Below are 13,423 nucleotides of genomic sequence, written 5' to 3' on the forward strand. Positions count from 1 at the left end.
ATCACATCAAATATGAACACAGTTATGCTAATAGACCTTTATTTGCCTGATCTGTTCCTGTGCTCCATCTTCTTCACATACATGTACCCGCATAAAGGAAAGTAAAAACCAGACCGAGGACAAGCAGCGCTATGTTACAGAAATTTTGTTACCCGTTACGCATCACCAAATTCAGAGCATGGTTTAAAAAAAAAAAAAAGTAGCATGCTGCAGAACTAAATTGGAATCCTTTTGGTCTTCTTAATAAAAAAAAAAAACCCTACCCTACATAGACACCCCCCCACGGCAAATACCCCTAACTCTTTACTTACTCCTCCGTGCAGATTCTGTCCAGTGAGTTCACGGGCTCCATCTTCAGCCGATTCGGTAATCTTCTAAATGAGACCAGCACTTTGCCAATTATCGTGGGTTTTGGCACAAGCGCAGTTTACGTAACACGGAAAATTGCTTCAACTGCACATGCGTCGATTCGCAGGTCTCATTCCGAAGATTACCAAAGATGGCGCCCGTGAACTCCACTGGACAACAGAATCTGCACGGAGGGGTAAGTAAAGACTTAGGGGCATTTGCACGGGGAGGGGGGGGCGGCTAGGCTGGGGGGGGAGGAGGGTATATGTAGGGGGGTAAGGTTTTTTTATTAAGGGTTTGTTTCTCCTTTAAGGTCCATGTGATGTGAGAAATCACTGGGAAGCACAAGGGACAGTAACTGTTACTGTATGGAAATGGATTATTTTTGTTTTCTATAATATGAGATATAGTAGCAAATGCCTTTGGGTAAAGTTATTGTTTGTTTTGTTACTGCTTTTCATGATGCCTGTGCATTTGTTCTGCATTTAGTAGGTTCAATTTATTTTCTTTTTATGCTTGTTTTAATCTGTAATTTGTATTAATCTAAAAAAAATTTCCTCCTCCCATATGTACAAATATACAGAGAAGGAATATTCTGGGCACACAATAAGCTATGCCCTCATACTGTACTGTCTAAGGGAATCAATATGGAACCTCCTCCCATATGTATAAATACAAATATACAGAGAAGGAATGTTCTGGGCGCACAGTAAGCTATACCCTCATACTGTACTGTCTAAGGGAATCAATATGGCACCTCCCTCCCATATGTATAAATACAAATATACAGAGAAGGAATGTTCTGGGCGCACAGTAAGCTATACCCTCATACTGTACTGTCTAAGGGAATCAATATGGCACCTCCCTCCCATATGTATAAATACAAATATACAGAGAAGGAATGTTCTGGGCACACAATAAGCTATACCCTCATACTGTACTGAAGGGAATCAATATGACACCTCCTCCCATATGTATAAATACAAATATACAGAGGATCAATGGTTACATGATAGATATGCTCTGATAATGTAATCTCAGTTTAGAGGCAGATTAATAGACAGAATACTGTATATTTTTATGTTTAATATTTGCATTCTTGGGTGTCCATGACAGGGAAGTGTTTAATTTTTACGTTGCCAAACAAATTGCAGAATTTCGAGGGCTGTGATTGGCAGTTAAGGATTCTGTTTATTTCTCTCTTTTTTTTGTACTGAGAATGTCGCTCTTGGGAGGAACAGTACTGGAGAACAAGCTTGAAAATCCCAGAAATTTGGGCACTTGCTCCTTTTCCGCATTCACAGTCATTTATTTTTTCTGTGCTGGATGCCTCCTCCTCTCTTTTCCAGCTCAAACAATGAGCCTTCTCTTCTCTCTTTGCCTGTTTCGTTGACTTGCAGTGCCCATTTCTCATGTCTGACCTATTGTACAGAGGCCTTCTTTCAGTTTATAATGTACCCCTTGTATTCAAATATATTACAGGTCACCAAGTTCCATTACCATATAATAGCACAAAGCCATTGGCCAAGTGTTTTTAATGCAACTCTGAGATGACATCTAATATCCTTATCATTTACAGTAGGGGGTACATTATCACTTATAATACATGAGTATTATAGGAGTAAGCCTGCAGTCTTGTGCCTTTATATGGTCACAGAACCCCTCAGTGACTTCTAATATCCTTATTTACAGTAGGGGGTGCATTATCCCTTATAATACATAAGTGATACTCAGAGTTCCATGTATAATGCATGAGTGATACTTAGAGTTCCTTGTATGACTCAGCCTGCAGTCCTGTGTCTTTATATGGTCACAGAACCCCTCAGTGACTTCTAATATCCTTATCATTTACACTAGGGGGTACATGATCCCTTGTAATACATGAGTGATACTCAGAGTTCCCTGTATAACTCAGCCTGCAGACTTGTGCCTTTATATGATCACAGAACCCCTCAGTGACTTCTAATATCCTTATCATTTACAGTAGGGGGTACATGATCCCTTGTAATTGGATGCCATTTGCCTCCATTCCTGGCCTTTTAGCCATTGGCCATGGAACTATATACAGGTTGTGTGGAGCAAAACCTTTGAAAGTCAAATAAAGTTTATACAGAGGAATAAAAGTGCCGCCCAAGCAGATCGTTGCGCGTTTCCTTCTCTGCCATTGATTCATGTACAGAGCACGGATGGAAACATCTTTCTCTTTCCCCCTAAGGAGGCTCCACCTATCACTTCTGTTTACTGGGCTGGAAGGGAGTTAATTCAAGCTGTTTGGGAGGAAAGAGGCTGATAAAGGTAAAACGCAGGTTCAAGGTCGATCGTACAATTCTCCCTGTGATTCTGGTTTGTTCACGGCTACTGTGACTGGAGTTTCGCTGACTAATTGGCCAGTGTTACAGGACTTTCAGATCTCCTTCGGAACCCCCGCGCTGTCCCGACTGAGAATTAAAATAGGCCCTGGCATTTCAGGTACACAGAGGCCCAATCAGCCCACACAGAGACCCAAACAGCCCCCACCAGCCCACTAAGTACTGACTTTCTATGGCACCTTATAGCAGCCCCTCAGCCCACAGATTGCCAGTCCAGGCCTGGCTGATACCAGAACATTCTTTCTCTGTGTATTTGTGTTAATGTGGGGTGGGATTTGCCATATTGTTTACATCAACCTCTGATTACTCTTCTCCATTGCAGGCCTTTCCCTTCGGAAGACACGACAGAGAACGATGACGACATATACAGAAGCCTGGAGGAGCTTGCCGAGTAAGTTCTGTTATTACTGAGCCCATAGCACCCCACAATAAAATACCCTACAATAATACTCTATACTACCTGCCAAGAGATGGCCTTCAAGGAACTGTCATACTAAAGCTCCCCACAGACGCAAAGATTTTTCTTGCTGAACGACCGATTTTACCGAAGTCCAACCAATCCTTCGAAATTATGGTGAAGTTAGTGGGATTCGAACAATCCTACGTCTTACGTTTTTATGGCCGACATCTGTCAGGAAATTGATCGGCCAGGTTAAAAAATCTTTATCGGTCTATCTATGTTTGCAGGGCCAAGCAGGCAGCTACCCTTTGTTTTCCTGGCAAATTGGTCTTTTTAGTTGATGGACAATTCGTACGATCGTTCCGAGATAATCGTGGCCTCACGATGACGATCGGATCTTTTAAACATCTCATCTATGGCTAGCTTAAGTAAGGCAGTGGTCATTTCCCTATCGCCATCTCATGGACACAGGTGGTATTGCAGCAGAAGCAATATACACCTCCTGCGCTGTTTCTGGCCACTAGGATACAGACACATCAGTATTTTTTAGTATTTTAATGTGTTTAGGGTTTTATTCACATGAAAAAGAGGTGCTGATGTATTTCCTTCCACCATTATTCATTCTATGATCTGCCTTTGTGGCTGCTTCTTTAAAGCTCTTCCCCGTGGATCGGGGGGATTTATTTTTACTTTGTTTTTCTGAAGTGCCTGGCCCCTACCAACGCTGCAGGACTGGAGGAGATATCCCCAAACTTATTGCAGCTGTGTCCTAATAATCATATTGCCATGGTGTAGCACCCCCACAGTAGGGCGCTGAGCTGCCACCCCTGGGTGCTCTGTATATTACTTTACAATTAGCCCCCTATGGCAATGGATTGTAGGCACGCTGACTGCTATAAATGAATGAGTGGAGGAAATGAAGGGTCACTTGAAATGAATGACACCGCCCCCCCCCTCAATCCTACAGGCTTCCTACACCAGATTATATGTATTGATTCTGCCTTTTCAGCATGTGTTACCCCGAGGGTACGGATCACCGCAGCATAGGACTGTAGTCTGGAGCTAAATGCAGCAGATGGCTGGGCACCGGAGCATGCATGCGACATTCCTTTCCTTGCTTCTGTCTATCCACAATCATAAGGCAGGGTGGCACTCAGCTGGCAGAGATCATGGTTTCATTTTACCAATCCTATTGATTAATAGAGCCGCTTACACGCCACTGTATAGGCTCCAGTGGTAGATTCGGTTTTGGAATTTTTTCTTTTTCAGAGATAGCGATTTTGCCTGGATTTAGGGCCGTACCAGTAGAAAATCATCAGATCCAGGTTTTAGCAAATGCATTTTGTAAGATACATAATGATCTTCACGCAAACCCAAACTGGAACCCTTAATGCCATCTAACTATAAGGCGCTGGTCCAGATGTCAGAGTTGAATTCTGCCTGTGCAAATGAACTATCAGTTAAGTTGGCACAATTAGAAAAAAATACAGATTTGGTGTGCCCCATACTTTCCGGGGGGGGGGGTCCCCATATCTGGATAAAGCTGATGGATGTTCTGTAGGCACTCGCTTGCAATCCGTCAGACAGATGGCCGGGGAGAGGAACGAGAGCCCAAACAGATGGCTGGAACTGGGGGAAGGGGGCGGAAGATATGTAGCAGTGATGCAAAAAGGGCTAATTGTGCTCCTAATTGATCTGATCACCTTGGGAATGAGAATGGCCGAATAAGCAATGGTTGGGAAGCCTAAGGGATTTTTCATTATACTGTTTTCATGTGGCCAAAATAGCACATACTCACCTGTCATCTCCGATCTCCCTCTCACCTCGTTCTTGGCCTAAATTGCAAGGTCTTTGCACTTCAGGTACATTATCATCATGTGACTCTCAAGCTCCTTTAACCTCAATATTCAATATTTTTAGGAGATGTAAGCAGATGAGCTGGGTCTTAAAATATTTCTAGCTTTCAAAGAAGTGCTGCTGCACTCTGTCCCTGCGTTACAGCTGATATTCTAGCTATCTGTATAACAGAGCATTCTGTCCCATTGGCTGCACAGATCCTATATGATTCCCATTGGAAGCAGCAGTCCTGTCGTGCTTTATGGCAGCTGAGATTCTAGCTATCTGTATAACAGAGCATTCTGTCCCAGTGGCTGCACTTATCTGATACCATATGTTGGAATGATTATCCCCACATTGGATGCTATAGATACGACACACTGGAGTTAGTCTTTCTGCCCTGATCCGTCCCTCTTCCTTTGCTGAAAAATCGCTCCTGGCTGTCAGATGTTGCACTACTTTTCATTACCATCTTTGCGCAGGGTTTTTCGCACTGCTGACAGATGCCATGTTAGTGGGTTAAATAAACAGCAGATTGTCTAACTCACTCTCTGAAAGGAGGAAAAGCCACAAATACCGGGAGGGGAGGGGGGTTCTTTTGACAGAGATGTGTATGTTGATGTGAACTCTTGACTAGATTGCTGCTCACTGCGCTCCCTCTGGGGCTGAACATCAATGCAGCTCATAAAGTCGCTGCTTCTGTGGGGCTACGGGGAGAATGGGAATGTAGAACTGCGGCTTCTCCTTGGGCGACGGGGGGGGTTCTTATCCATAAAACTTCTCAGACTTGGCTAAGAACACAAAAGGAATCCGGGAAATCACCAATAAACGGTGCCATCTTCATAATAGTCATCATCTTGGGTTACTTCCAGTTGGTAAAATGGGAACGTTCAGGGCACGTTTTAGTGCTACCCCGTCTGACTCAACCCTAAACTAATATATTGTCCAGCTGTTACTGAGGCCTTCAGCTACTTTGGAGCCTTCTGATATCACAAGGCTAGATGAATAAATTGATGGAAATAAGAGAGATAATTATATGCATGTACTACTGCATCCTATAAGCACTGAATTTGCTTTACTGTACATTTCAGTGAGCATGACCTTGGGGAGAACGATACGTACGACGTCCCGTGTGAAGAGGATGATATTTATGAAGACATCATCAAAGTTGAAAACCAGCAACCGATGGTATATGAGTTGGGCGGAATTGTGTGTATCTGGGAGAGGAACCATAACAGTGTACTTATCCAGAGCAGATTCTTGTCTTGTGGCCTCCAATATCTCCAGGGTTCTAGAAGATGCTTGAAAATATTGCTGTGCTATTCAGGTGGCAGCTGTAGCCTGAGGTTAGCATTTGGTGCTTCTGTATTTAGTAGGTCCAGTTAGGATCCTGGGTGCCGTACCCATTTTATCTCATTAATTTCCATTGGTGTTTGACAATTTGGGGTAGAGTCCTTTGGTAGTTTGGTCAGGGAAATCCAGGTCCCACCATGCCCTAGACCTCCTACCCAACCTTACCTGCAGGAGCTGACTGTGATCACGACCCAAAACCATGTAAACTGAAAGTGATGATGGATTAACCAGGTTACAAATACAATTCTCTCTCCTTGGGTGAGAGTGAGGGGCAAATTCCCCAAGATTAAAGCCCACACTTTAGTAGGGTACCTGTACACTGCTAACATGGTCAAAACCTCTGCCCAAAACCCAAACACATTAGGTACCAGACCCCAGACTCTATTTTGGGGTATTTTTATTAAGGATGCAACAAAACCATAATTTGAACATCCAAACGATCAAAATACCAAACCTCACCCCCCCCCGCAAAAAAAATTTCAGCATTAGGAAATGTTCTCCTTCAGTTGTCCGATGGTCTAAAATCTCATGATATTAAGGGTATGGTGGAAGTCTGATTCAAGCAAATTCCTTAGGAATCTGGAATTGGGTCCAGTCTTATATTTTTAAGCTGAAAATAGGACAAACAGAAGAATTTACTGGTTTAAAGGAGCACAATGGGTTCCTTGTGTAAGAAGCAAGCTGCCTTCTCTTGCAAAGACATATGGAAGGAGAACAGGAGCCGTTAGTTGTCTCTTGTCTGGATGGACACCAAGTCTTTTCTCGGCAGCCTCAAGGCCACCCTTTACGCCTGTGATCAGATGGAAACCAAAAGACTGGCTGCCTGGAGAGTGTCCTCCTTGCTGTGAGCTGACCGTTCAGTTAGGGGAGGGGGGGTAGTTGGCCGACTGCTCTTTGGGGCTTTCTAGATCTCAAACTGTCAACAAATGGAAACGTTCATATCTGCCAGGCAGTACGTGACTTCCCCTTAGTATCTGTGCTTGTTTCAGAACATTACAAAAAGATCTGAAAATTCCAACCCAAAACTTACAGAACATAGAATAAGATTCCTTAGGATTTACAGGCAAGGACTGACTGCTACTTATACAGTACATTTATAGGTCAAGCTTAGAGTCATTATGGTTATTTAACATATGCGGTTCTGAGAAAGGTCAAGTTTAACTTGTTTGCAAACCTAAAATGTATATTTGGAGTTTTGGATCTAAATGGGGTTCAAATCTAATCATGTTGCTTATCTTTCCATGCCTCAGATACGGTATATGCAGGTAAGGAAACACAGGTACTCTATCCAATGTCTATGACCCCCAATAAGCTGTTACGGGAGTTCCGACCCTATGAAATTTTTCTTGATGCATAGAATTCTATAGTACAGCAAGGCCCAGCATGTCAGAGCATAAAACTTACTGAGCAACATCTCTTTGAACCCAATAAAGCGAGCAGGGTTAGGTTGGCCTGCATGAGTACTAGGGAATCTCCCAAAGGGAACCAGTTTGGGACAATTGCTATCAGCTCTTTTTCAATTCCACCATAACCCTATAGAATCTCTATACGATTTGCCATTGTCTTCATCTAATTGGAAAATGGTCCCTGGATGTCTAGTTCTGCAGTAGACACAGTCCAACATTGAGTGCAGTCCAGTGGGACATCCCATTAGGAATATCTTAAAGTGCACAATTCATTTAATGGATGATTGAGACGTTACTGATGATTGCGACTTCCCCAAAGCTGGCAGAAATAGTCCCAAGCATGCCTGCCATCCTGCACATCAGAGCATTCTTAAATCTCTGCTAAGGTACAAGGTTTTGCTAAACATATATCCATTCTCTCTTGTTCCCTAGAAAATGGGCATGACGGAGGACGACAAAAGGAATTGCTGCTTACTGGAGATTCGGGAAACAGAAGATCGGTATTACAGAACGTTGGAGGATATTAAGAATGTATGTGGTTGGGGTCTGCTAGAAGCCTCATAGAATATTGTAATTATGATCATGGTTCCCTGTGATCATCTTAATTTTTCTGCAATGGGTTTGAGTAGGCCCGAACTGATGGTAGAGAGGTTCACACTACAACTCTAGATTCTAGTATATCACATTTTTCCATCGCAGCTCCCCATCCTGGACCTTGGGGCCTGCTGGGGGCTTGGGTCGGTGCACATGCCCTACAACATAAGACAAAGGATTTCTAGCCGAAGGGGAAGAGAACTCCCGGCAGCCAGCTGAGTGCTTGACCAACTAGGGCTGATATCCCTGAGCTGGCAGTGGTTGGAGTTTCACATCTCCGAGGCATAAACTGTTACCTTATGGCCGTGCCATATTGCTGACATGTAGACTGCTTTTATCTAATGTCAGTGCAGAAATGGCAGTCTTTTTCTCATAAAAGCACCTGTCATTCATACAGCAGGGCCCTACCTGGTCCCTAGGATTCATCATATTAATGAGAGAGATTAAAGAAACATGGTTACGATCTCTATGTGATGCCTTTTCATGTGCAAATTCTCTGTCTCTTTCAGTACTACACGATCCCCCTGAAGCAGATACTGAGTGTACAGGAGATCACAAACATATTCCTCAATTTAGAGGTAAATCATGATGTCTGGGCTTTGTATCATTTGCATATTGGGAATATGCCTGGGGGCGTGGTATTGTAACAGCCAATCAGCAGTGCCACTACAAGTCACTGAGGGGTTCTGTGACCATATAAAGACACAAGGCTGCAAGCTGAGTTTTACAGGGAACTCTGAGTATCACTAATGCATTATAAGGGATAATGTACCCCCTACTGTAAATGATAAGGATATTAGAAGTCACTTATGGGTTCTGTGACCATATAAAGGCACAAGGCTGAGTTATACAGGAACTGTGAGTATCACTCATGTATTATAAGAGATAATGTACCCCCTACTGTAAATGATAAGGATATTAGAAGTCACTGAGGGGTTCTGTGACCATATAAAGTCAGAAGGCTGCAGGCTGAGTTATACAGGGAACTCTAAGTATCACTCATGCATTATAAGGGATAATGTACCCCTAGTGTAAGTGATAAGGATATTAAAAGCCACTGAGGGGTCCTGTGACTGTATAAAGGCACAAGGCTGCAGGGAACTCTTTGGCATGAAGGAACCAGCCTGTATATCTACGTAGTTGGACTCACCCACTGCTTGTTATTCCTGTAGGAACTCATCAAGGTGCATTTTAACTTCCTTCGGACCATCGAGCTGTCTGTCATGTCTGGGGGTAGCACTATCGGGCAGGTGTTCCTGGATTATAAGGAAAAGTAAGACACCAAATCTCTGTTATTTTGGCCAGTGACCATTAATAGGAGATGATGTCCTGCTAGCCAACTGAAAATTAACCTTTACTTGACCCTCTCATCTGTAGTCTGTTTGTTGTTATTTTATTGCACACAATTCCGGCTGAAATTACAGTTTTATGCCTCCCGGCGATTTGCGGCTCAACATAAATAGCTCTATTAGAGGTTCAGCCTCTTCAATCTTCACCTGTAGCCATAAAAGCCAAAATATCATTCGCCGTGGACACGGATTTCTTTTTGTGCCATGAATCTGGGTGAGGAAAGGGGAAACAAGCACTCATAATGTTGTGTTACCCCAATGATAAGGACTAGTCAGTATGCCCAGGCATCAGGCCAGTTATGTTGGAATGCTCCTGGCTTCCTGTTGTCCTGCAAAACACATTTACGGTCAGCTAGTAAGTTTTGTTTCCACAATGCAGTTGTTCTATTTAATGGGGAAACTTTATGCATGCATAACATTCTTGTTCTGGGGCCTTAATTCCGAAGCAGCCCCCCTCCGTTGCCTGATTAGAACAAAGCTCCTAGTTGTTTGATCAGCTTGGCACCCTTACCCTAATTTCTGTGCCTTGGGGTTGGCATATTTGCATGGTGACATCACAGGGCTGTGCCATGAACACGGGAATAGAAGGTATTTTTTGAAGTGCAGCAGTTTATTAGCCGGTGGCACTGAGTCATGGCATAGGTATGTGCTGCTATAGGTGAATAATACCAAGTCTAGACGGAACTTGGCCTGGGAGAACACAAAGGAACAGAATCCGTTATCAGCTGAGCCTCCTCTCCCTAACAAACTGCATCTGTATTGGCCTCTCCATTAGGACAGGAGTCGCAAACTTCTCTAGTTAGAGGTGAGATCTCATTGTATAATGCAGCAGGCTTTTACCTGGGATCTGTTCAACTCTCTGTACAGTTTTGAGCTTTCCCAAGGGTGCTGGGAGTTGTACAATCCCTGCATCTTCCAAAAAAGCGAGTTTAAGTTATTTGATATCCGATAGAGGGTTCCAGGCCTCCGTTATATACAGAGACATATGGCTGCTGTCACATTTCGTTCACAGTCATGTTTAGAATGGCTTCAAGGCTTCATAGGGGGGCTAAGAGGGAGACACATTGCATCCAATCACTTCCTACCAGTCTTTTTTTAAAAACAGATTGTGTGTGTGTGTTGGTGGGGGGGGGGGACTGACTCATTGTCAGTTTTGATCCGGTGTCTGGAAATGGCATGTAAGCAGCAATATCCCTAAACAGATGCTGACAGCTGGGCTGCAAGCATTTCCCCAGGGTAAAAGTGTGAGTGGGCCTAAGACATGGCATTTTAGATCAGCCCTGTACCCCCACTCCCTGCCAGATAAAATGCAAAGCCCAAACTGCCTGAAGGCCGATGCTGAACACTGCCCCTGCTCACTAAGCATAATTACAGTGAGGTTCTGCGGCTACCGGGGCAGCTTTCTGTTTTAATGAAAACACTCGGAATGTGCTAGTTCCTTAGTCAGGGGGAACCCGTGGTACTTTTCCGCACCTAAATTCTGTTCTGCCTCTCTCAATTTTGCCATTAACTGGATGCTAGGTCACACTCACCCTAGCAACCTTGCTGCTTGTGTAAAAGTTGGATACATGGCAGGGGATAAACCGAAAGAGAAGCAATAAAATATCAAGTGTAGATGATATTTCTCCTTATGTGTCAGGTTGGTAGAATCAATGAATGTCCCATGCCAACAGTGCGTGTTACTGGTTGTTCCCTTGAATTGTTGCTGAGCCCAGGGTTCACTGGTTGATACCAGCCTGATATACAGCTGATCTAGCCCATTGTATTTGCTTGGCTTTACCAACATTGCCCCCTTGTGGACAGTTTTGATACTACTTTCCATGGACAGCCAATTACCCAAAGACCTCCTGTGATTCCACCGCTTTAATTAAGGTTGTATATTATGCAGTCCCTGTGCTTTTTCTTTATTACGCATATTGCTTTGTTAACCCTGGAGGTGCCTTGTCTATAATAAACAGGGTTTCTGGACAGTCACTTTTATTTGAACTAGAATTTCAACCTTGGACATTGCATTTGCTTTTCCTTTAATTTGCTTTTCTAGGGTTTAAACTTGGGCCCTACATGGACGATGTGTCTTCATAAATGTAAACTGGGGGTGCTACATATATTTTCTCTTCCCTCTTTGGTTCTTTAATAAGGTCAGAGAAAGGAGGGAGTTATGTGCTACTGAATTAGGGTCCCTATTATGGGGCACAACAATAAAAGGCAGAGGGTTTTTTTAGAGATGTAAAAAGATGACTTGTCACAGAAGGGTTGGGGCTTGCTAGGATTCGAGGTCATGGGCAGGTTTGTGGTGTAAAATGGTGTGGCTGGGGTTGATCAGAAGAGTGGTCATACATATGCAGGACATTTTTGGGGGCCCCTTTCTACTAGTTGGCAGGGCCATTCACCTTGGATACCAATAGCTTAATAATTAGGGCCCTGCAAAGTGGTAAGGGGCCCCATGATTCCTGATGGCAGCCCTGACCAGCACACAGGGCCAAATCAGGAAGATCTGATGGCATGACCTCCCAGATCAATGATCATCAAAATGTAGTCCTAGTAAGTCTGGCTGGAAGAGGTGTGCAGTTGCAGTACATGGGCCAATACGCTGCCAACTGGAAAGGTCAAATAATGTAGTACAGCAACAGCGATATGGTTTGTCCCCTTTGCATGAGTGCAGATGAGGTGCCGATGGGTTGGAAACCATTGCACGAGCACTTGTTATTGTGTATTTGCCAAGCGGGTGGAAATGTTTCATTGCAAACATGGCAGCCACGGTCAGACGTTATTGACTTGTTTGTGAGTACTCGCTTTGTATATAGACGCCATGGTGTGCGACATGGAACTTGGCTTTCCCTAGTGTACAAAGGGCGGCTTCACTTCTCCAGTTTGGGCCTCTTCCCAGATTTATTGGCTTGTGGTTTGGATGGGGAACACTTTAGTGACTCTGTAACCGTTGGGGTTTTATATCATGGTTAATAGTTTAATAGGTTTGGCCTTCGTCTATGCAGAGCGTTCCAGGATCCTTGTATGAAACCAAGTGGCAGAACACCCTGTCTTTAAATCTGCAGTAACTTTCTGGAACAGCTCTTAGCACTAGCCTGTCCTCTCTCTGATTCCCAGGGACCTTAATATCAAGTAATCATAATGAGAAAGAAAAACCAATTTCAACTTGTGTTTTGTTGCCATTCACAGGCTGCTCATCTATGGGGAGTACTGCAGCCATATTGAGTATTCCCAGAAGACCCTGGACCAGCTTATAGCAACCCGTGAAGATGTGCGGACTAAATTAGAGGTAGGGAGTATCTCTGTGGTGCAAGTCTTGTATCTCCAACTGAATATTAGATTGGGAGAGGCTTTTGAAATGAGTTTGCACTAAGCCTCCAAATCTGTTTCCCACTCGCCCTGCAGGAATGTTCTCTCAAGGTTCAGGAGGGAAAGTTCAAACTGCAAGATTTGCTGGTGATCCCCATGCAGAGAGTTCTGAAGTACCATCTCCTACTCAAAGTAGGTTACATATTAATGCTGCCTGGTACTCTGACCAGGGCTAAAGTACAAACGCATCATGTTAATTATGGATTAATATCTGAGGAAGAGTTCAGGTTAATTTGTATAAAGTTAGAAATTCCATGAATACATTTAAAGCCACTGATCAATACGTTGCACCCCTGCCTGCCCAACATCTCGTTCCCAAACAAGGGGATTAATATGAAGTTGCCCCTAGCTTTGCTGCTATAACTGCCCCTACTCTTCTGGATAGGTTCCCATTAGATGCTGGAGCATTGT

At 43.7% G+C, this 13,423-nt stretch overlaps 1 protein-coding gene across 9 annotated transcripts in view; it reads left to right on the forward strand.

Moving 5' to 3' along the window:
* The window catches only part of vav2.S (vav guanine nucleotide exchange factor 2 S homeolog), a 108,413-nt gene that overhangs the window by 87,348 nt on the left and 7,642 nt on the right, over positions 1 to 13,423 (forward strand). For 6 of the 9 annotated variants that reach the window (XM_041574082.1, XM_018231851.2, XM_041574081.1 and 3 more), the window contains 8 exons: positions 3,040 to 3,108; positions 6,045 to 6,141; positions 7,557 to 7,571; positions 8,145 to 8,243; positions 8,816 to 8,884; positions 9,479 to 9,579; positions 12,833 to 12,932; positions 13,049 to 13,144. In XM_041574082.1, the coding sequence (XP_041430016.1) occupies positions 3,040 to 3,108; positions 6,045 to 6,141; positions 7,557 to 7,571; positions 8,145 to 8,243; positions 8,816 to 8,884; positions 9,479 to 9,579; positions 12,833 to 12,932; positions 13,049 to 13,144 (646 nt within the window). 9 annotated transcript variants of the gene reach the window in all.

The sequence above is a fragment of the Xenopus laevis genome, chromosome 8S, assembly GCF_017654675.1.
Source record: "Xenopus laevis strain J_2021 chromosome 8S, Xenopus_laevis_v10.1, whole genome shotgun sequence".
In the NCBI taxonomy this organism is placed as follows: Eukaryota; Metazoa; Chordata; class Amphibia; order Anura; family Pipidae; genus Xenopus; species Xenopus laevis.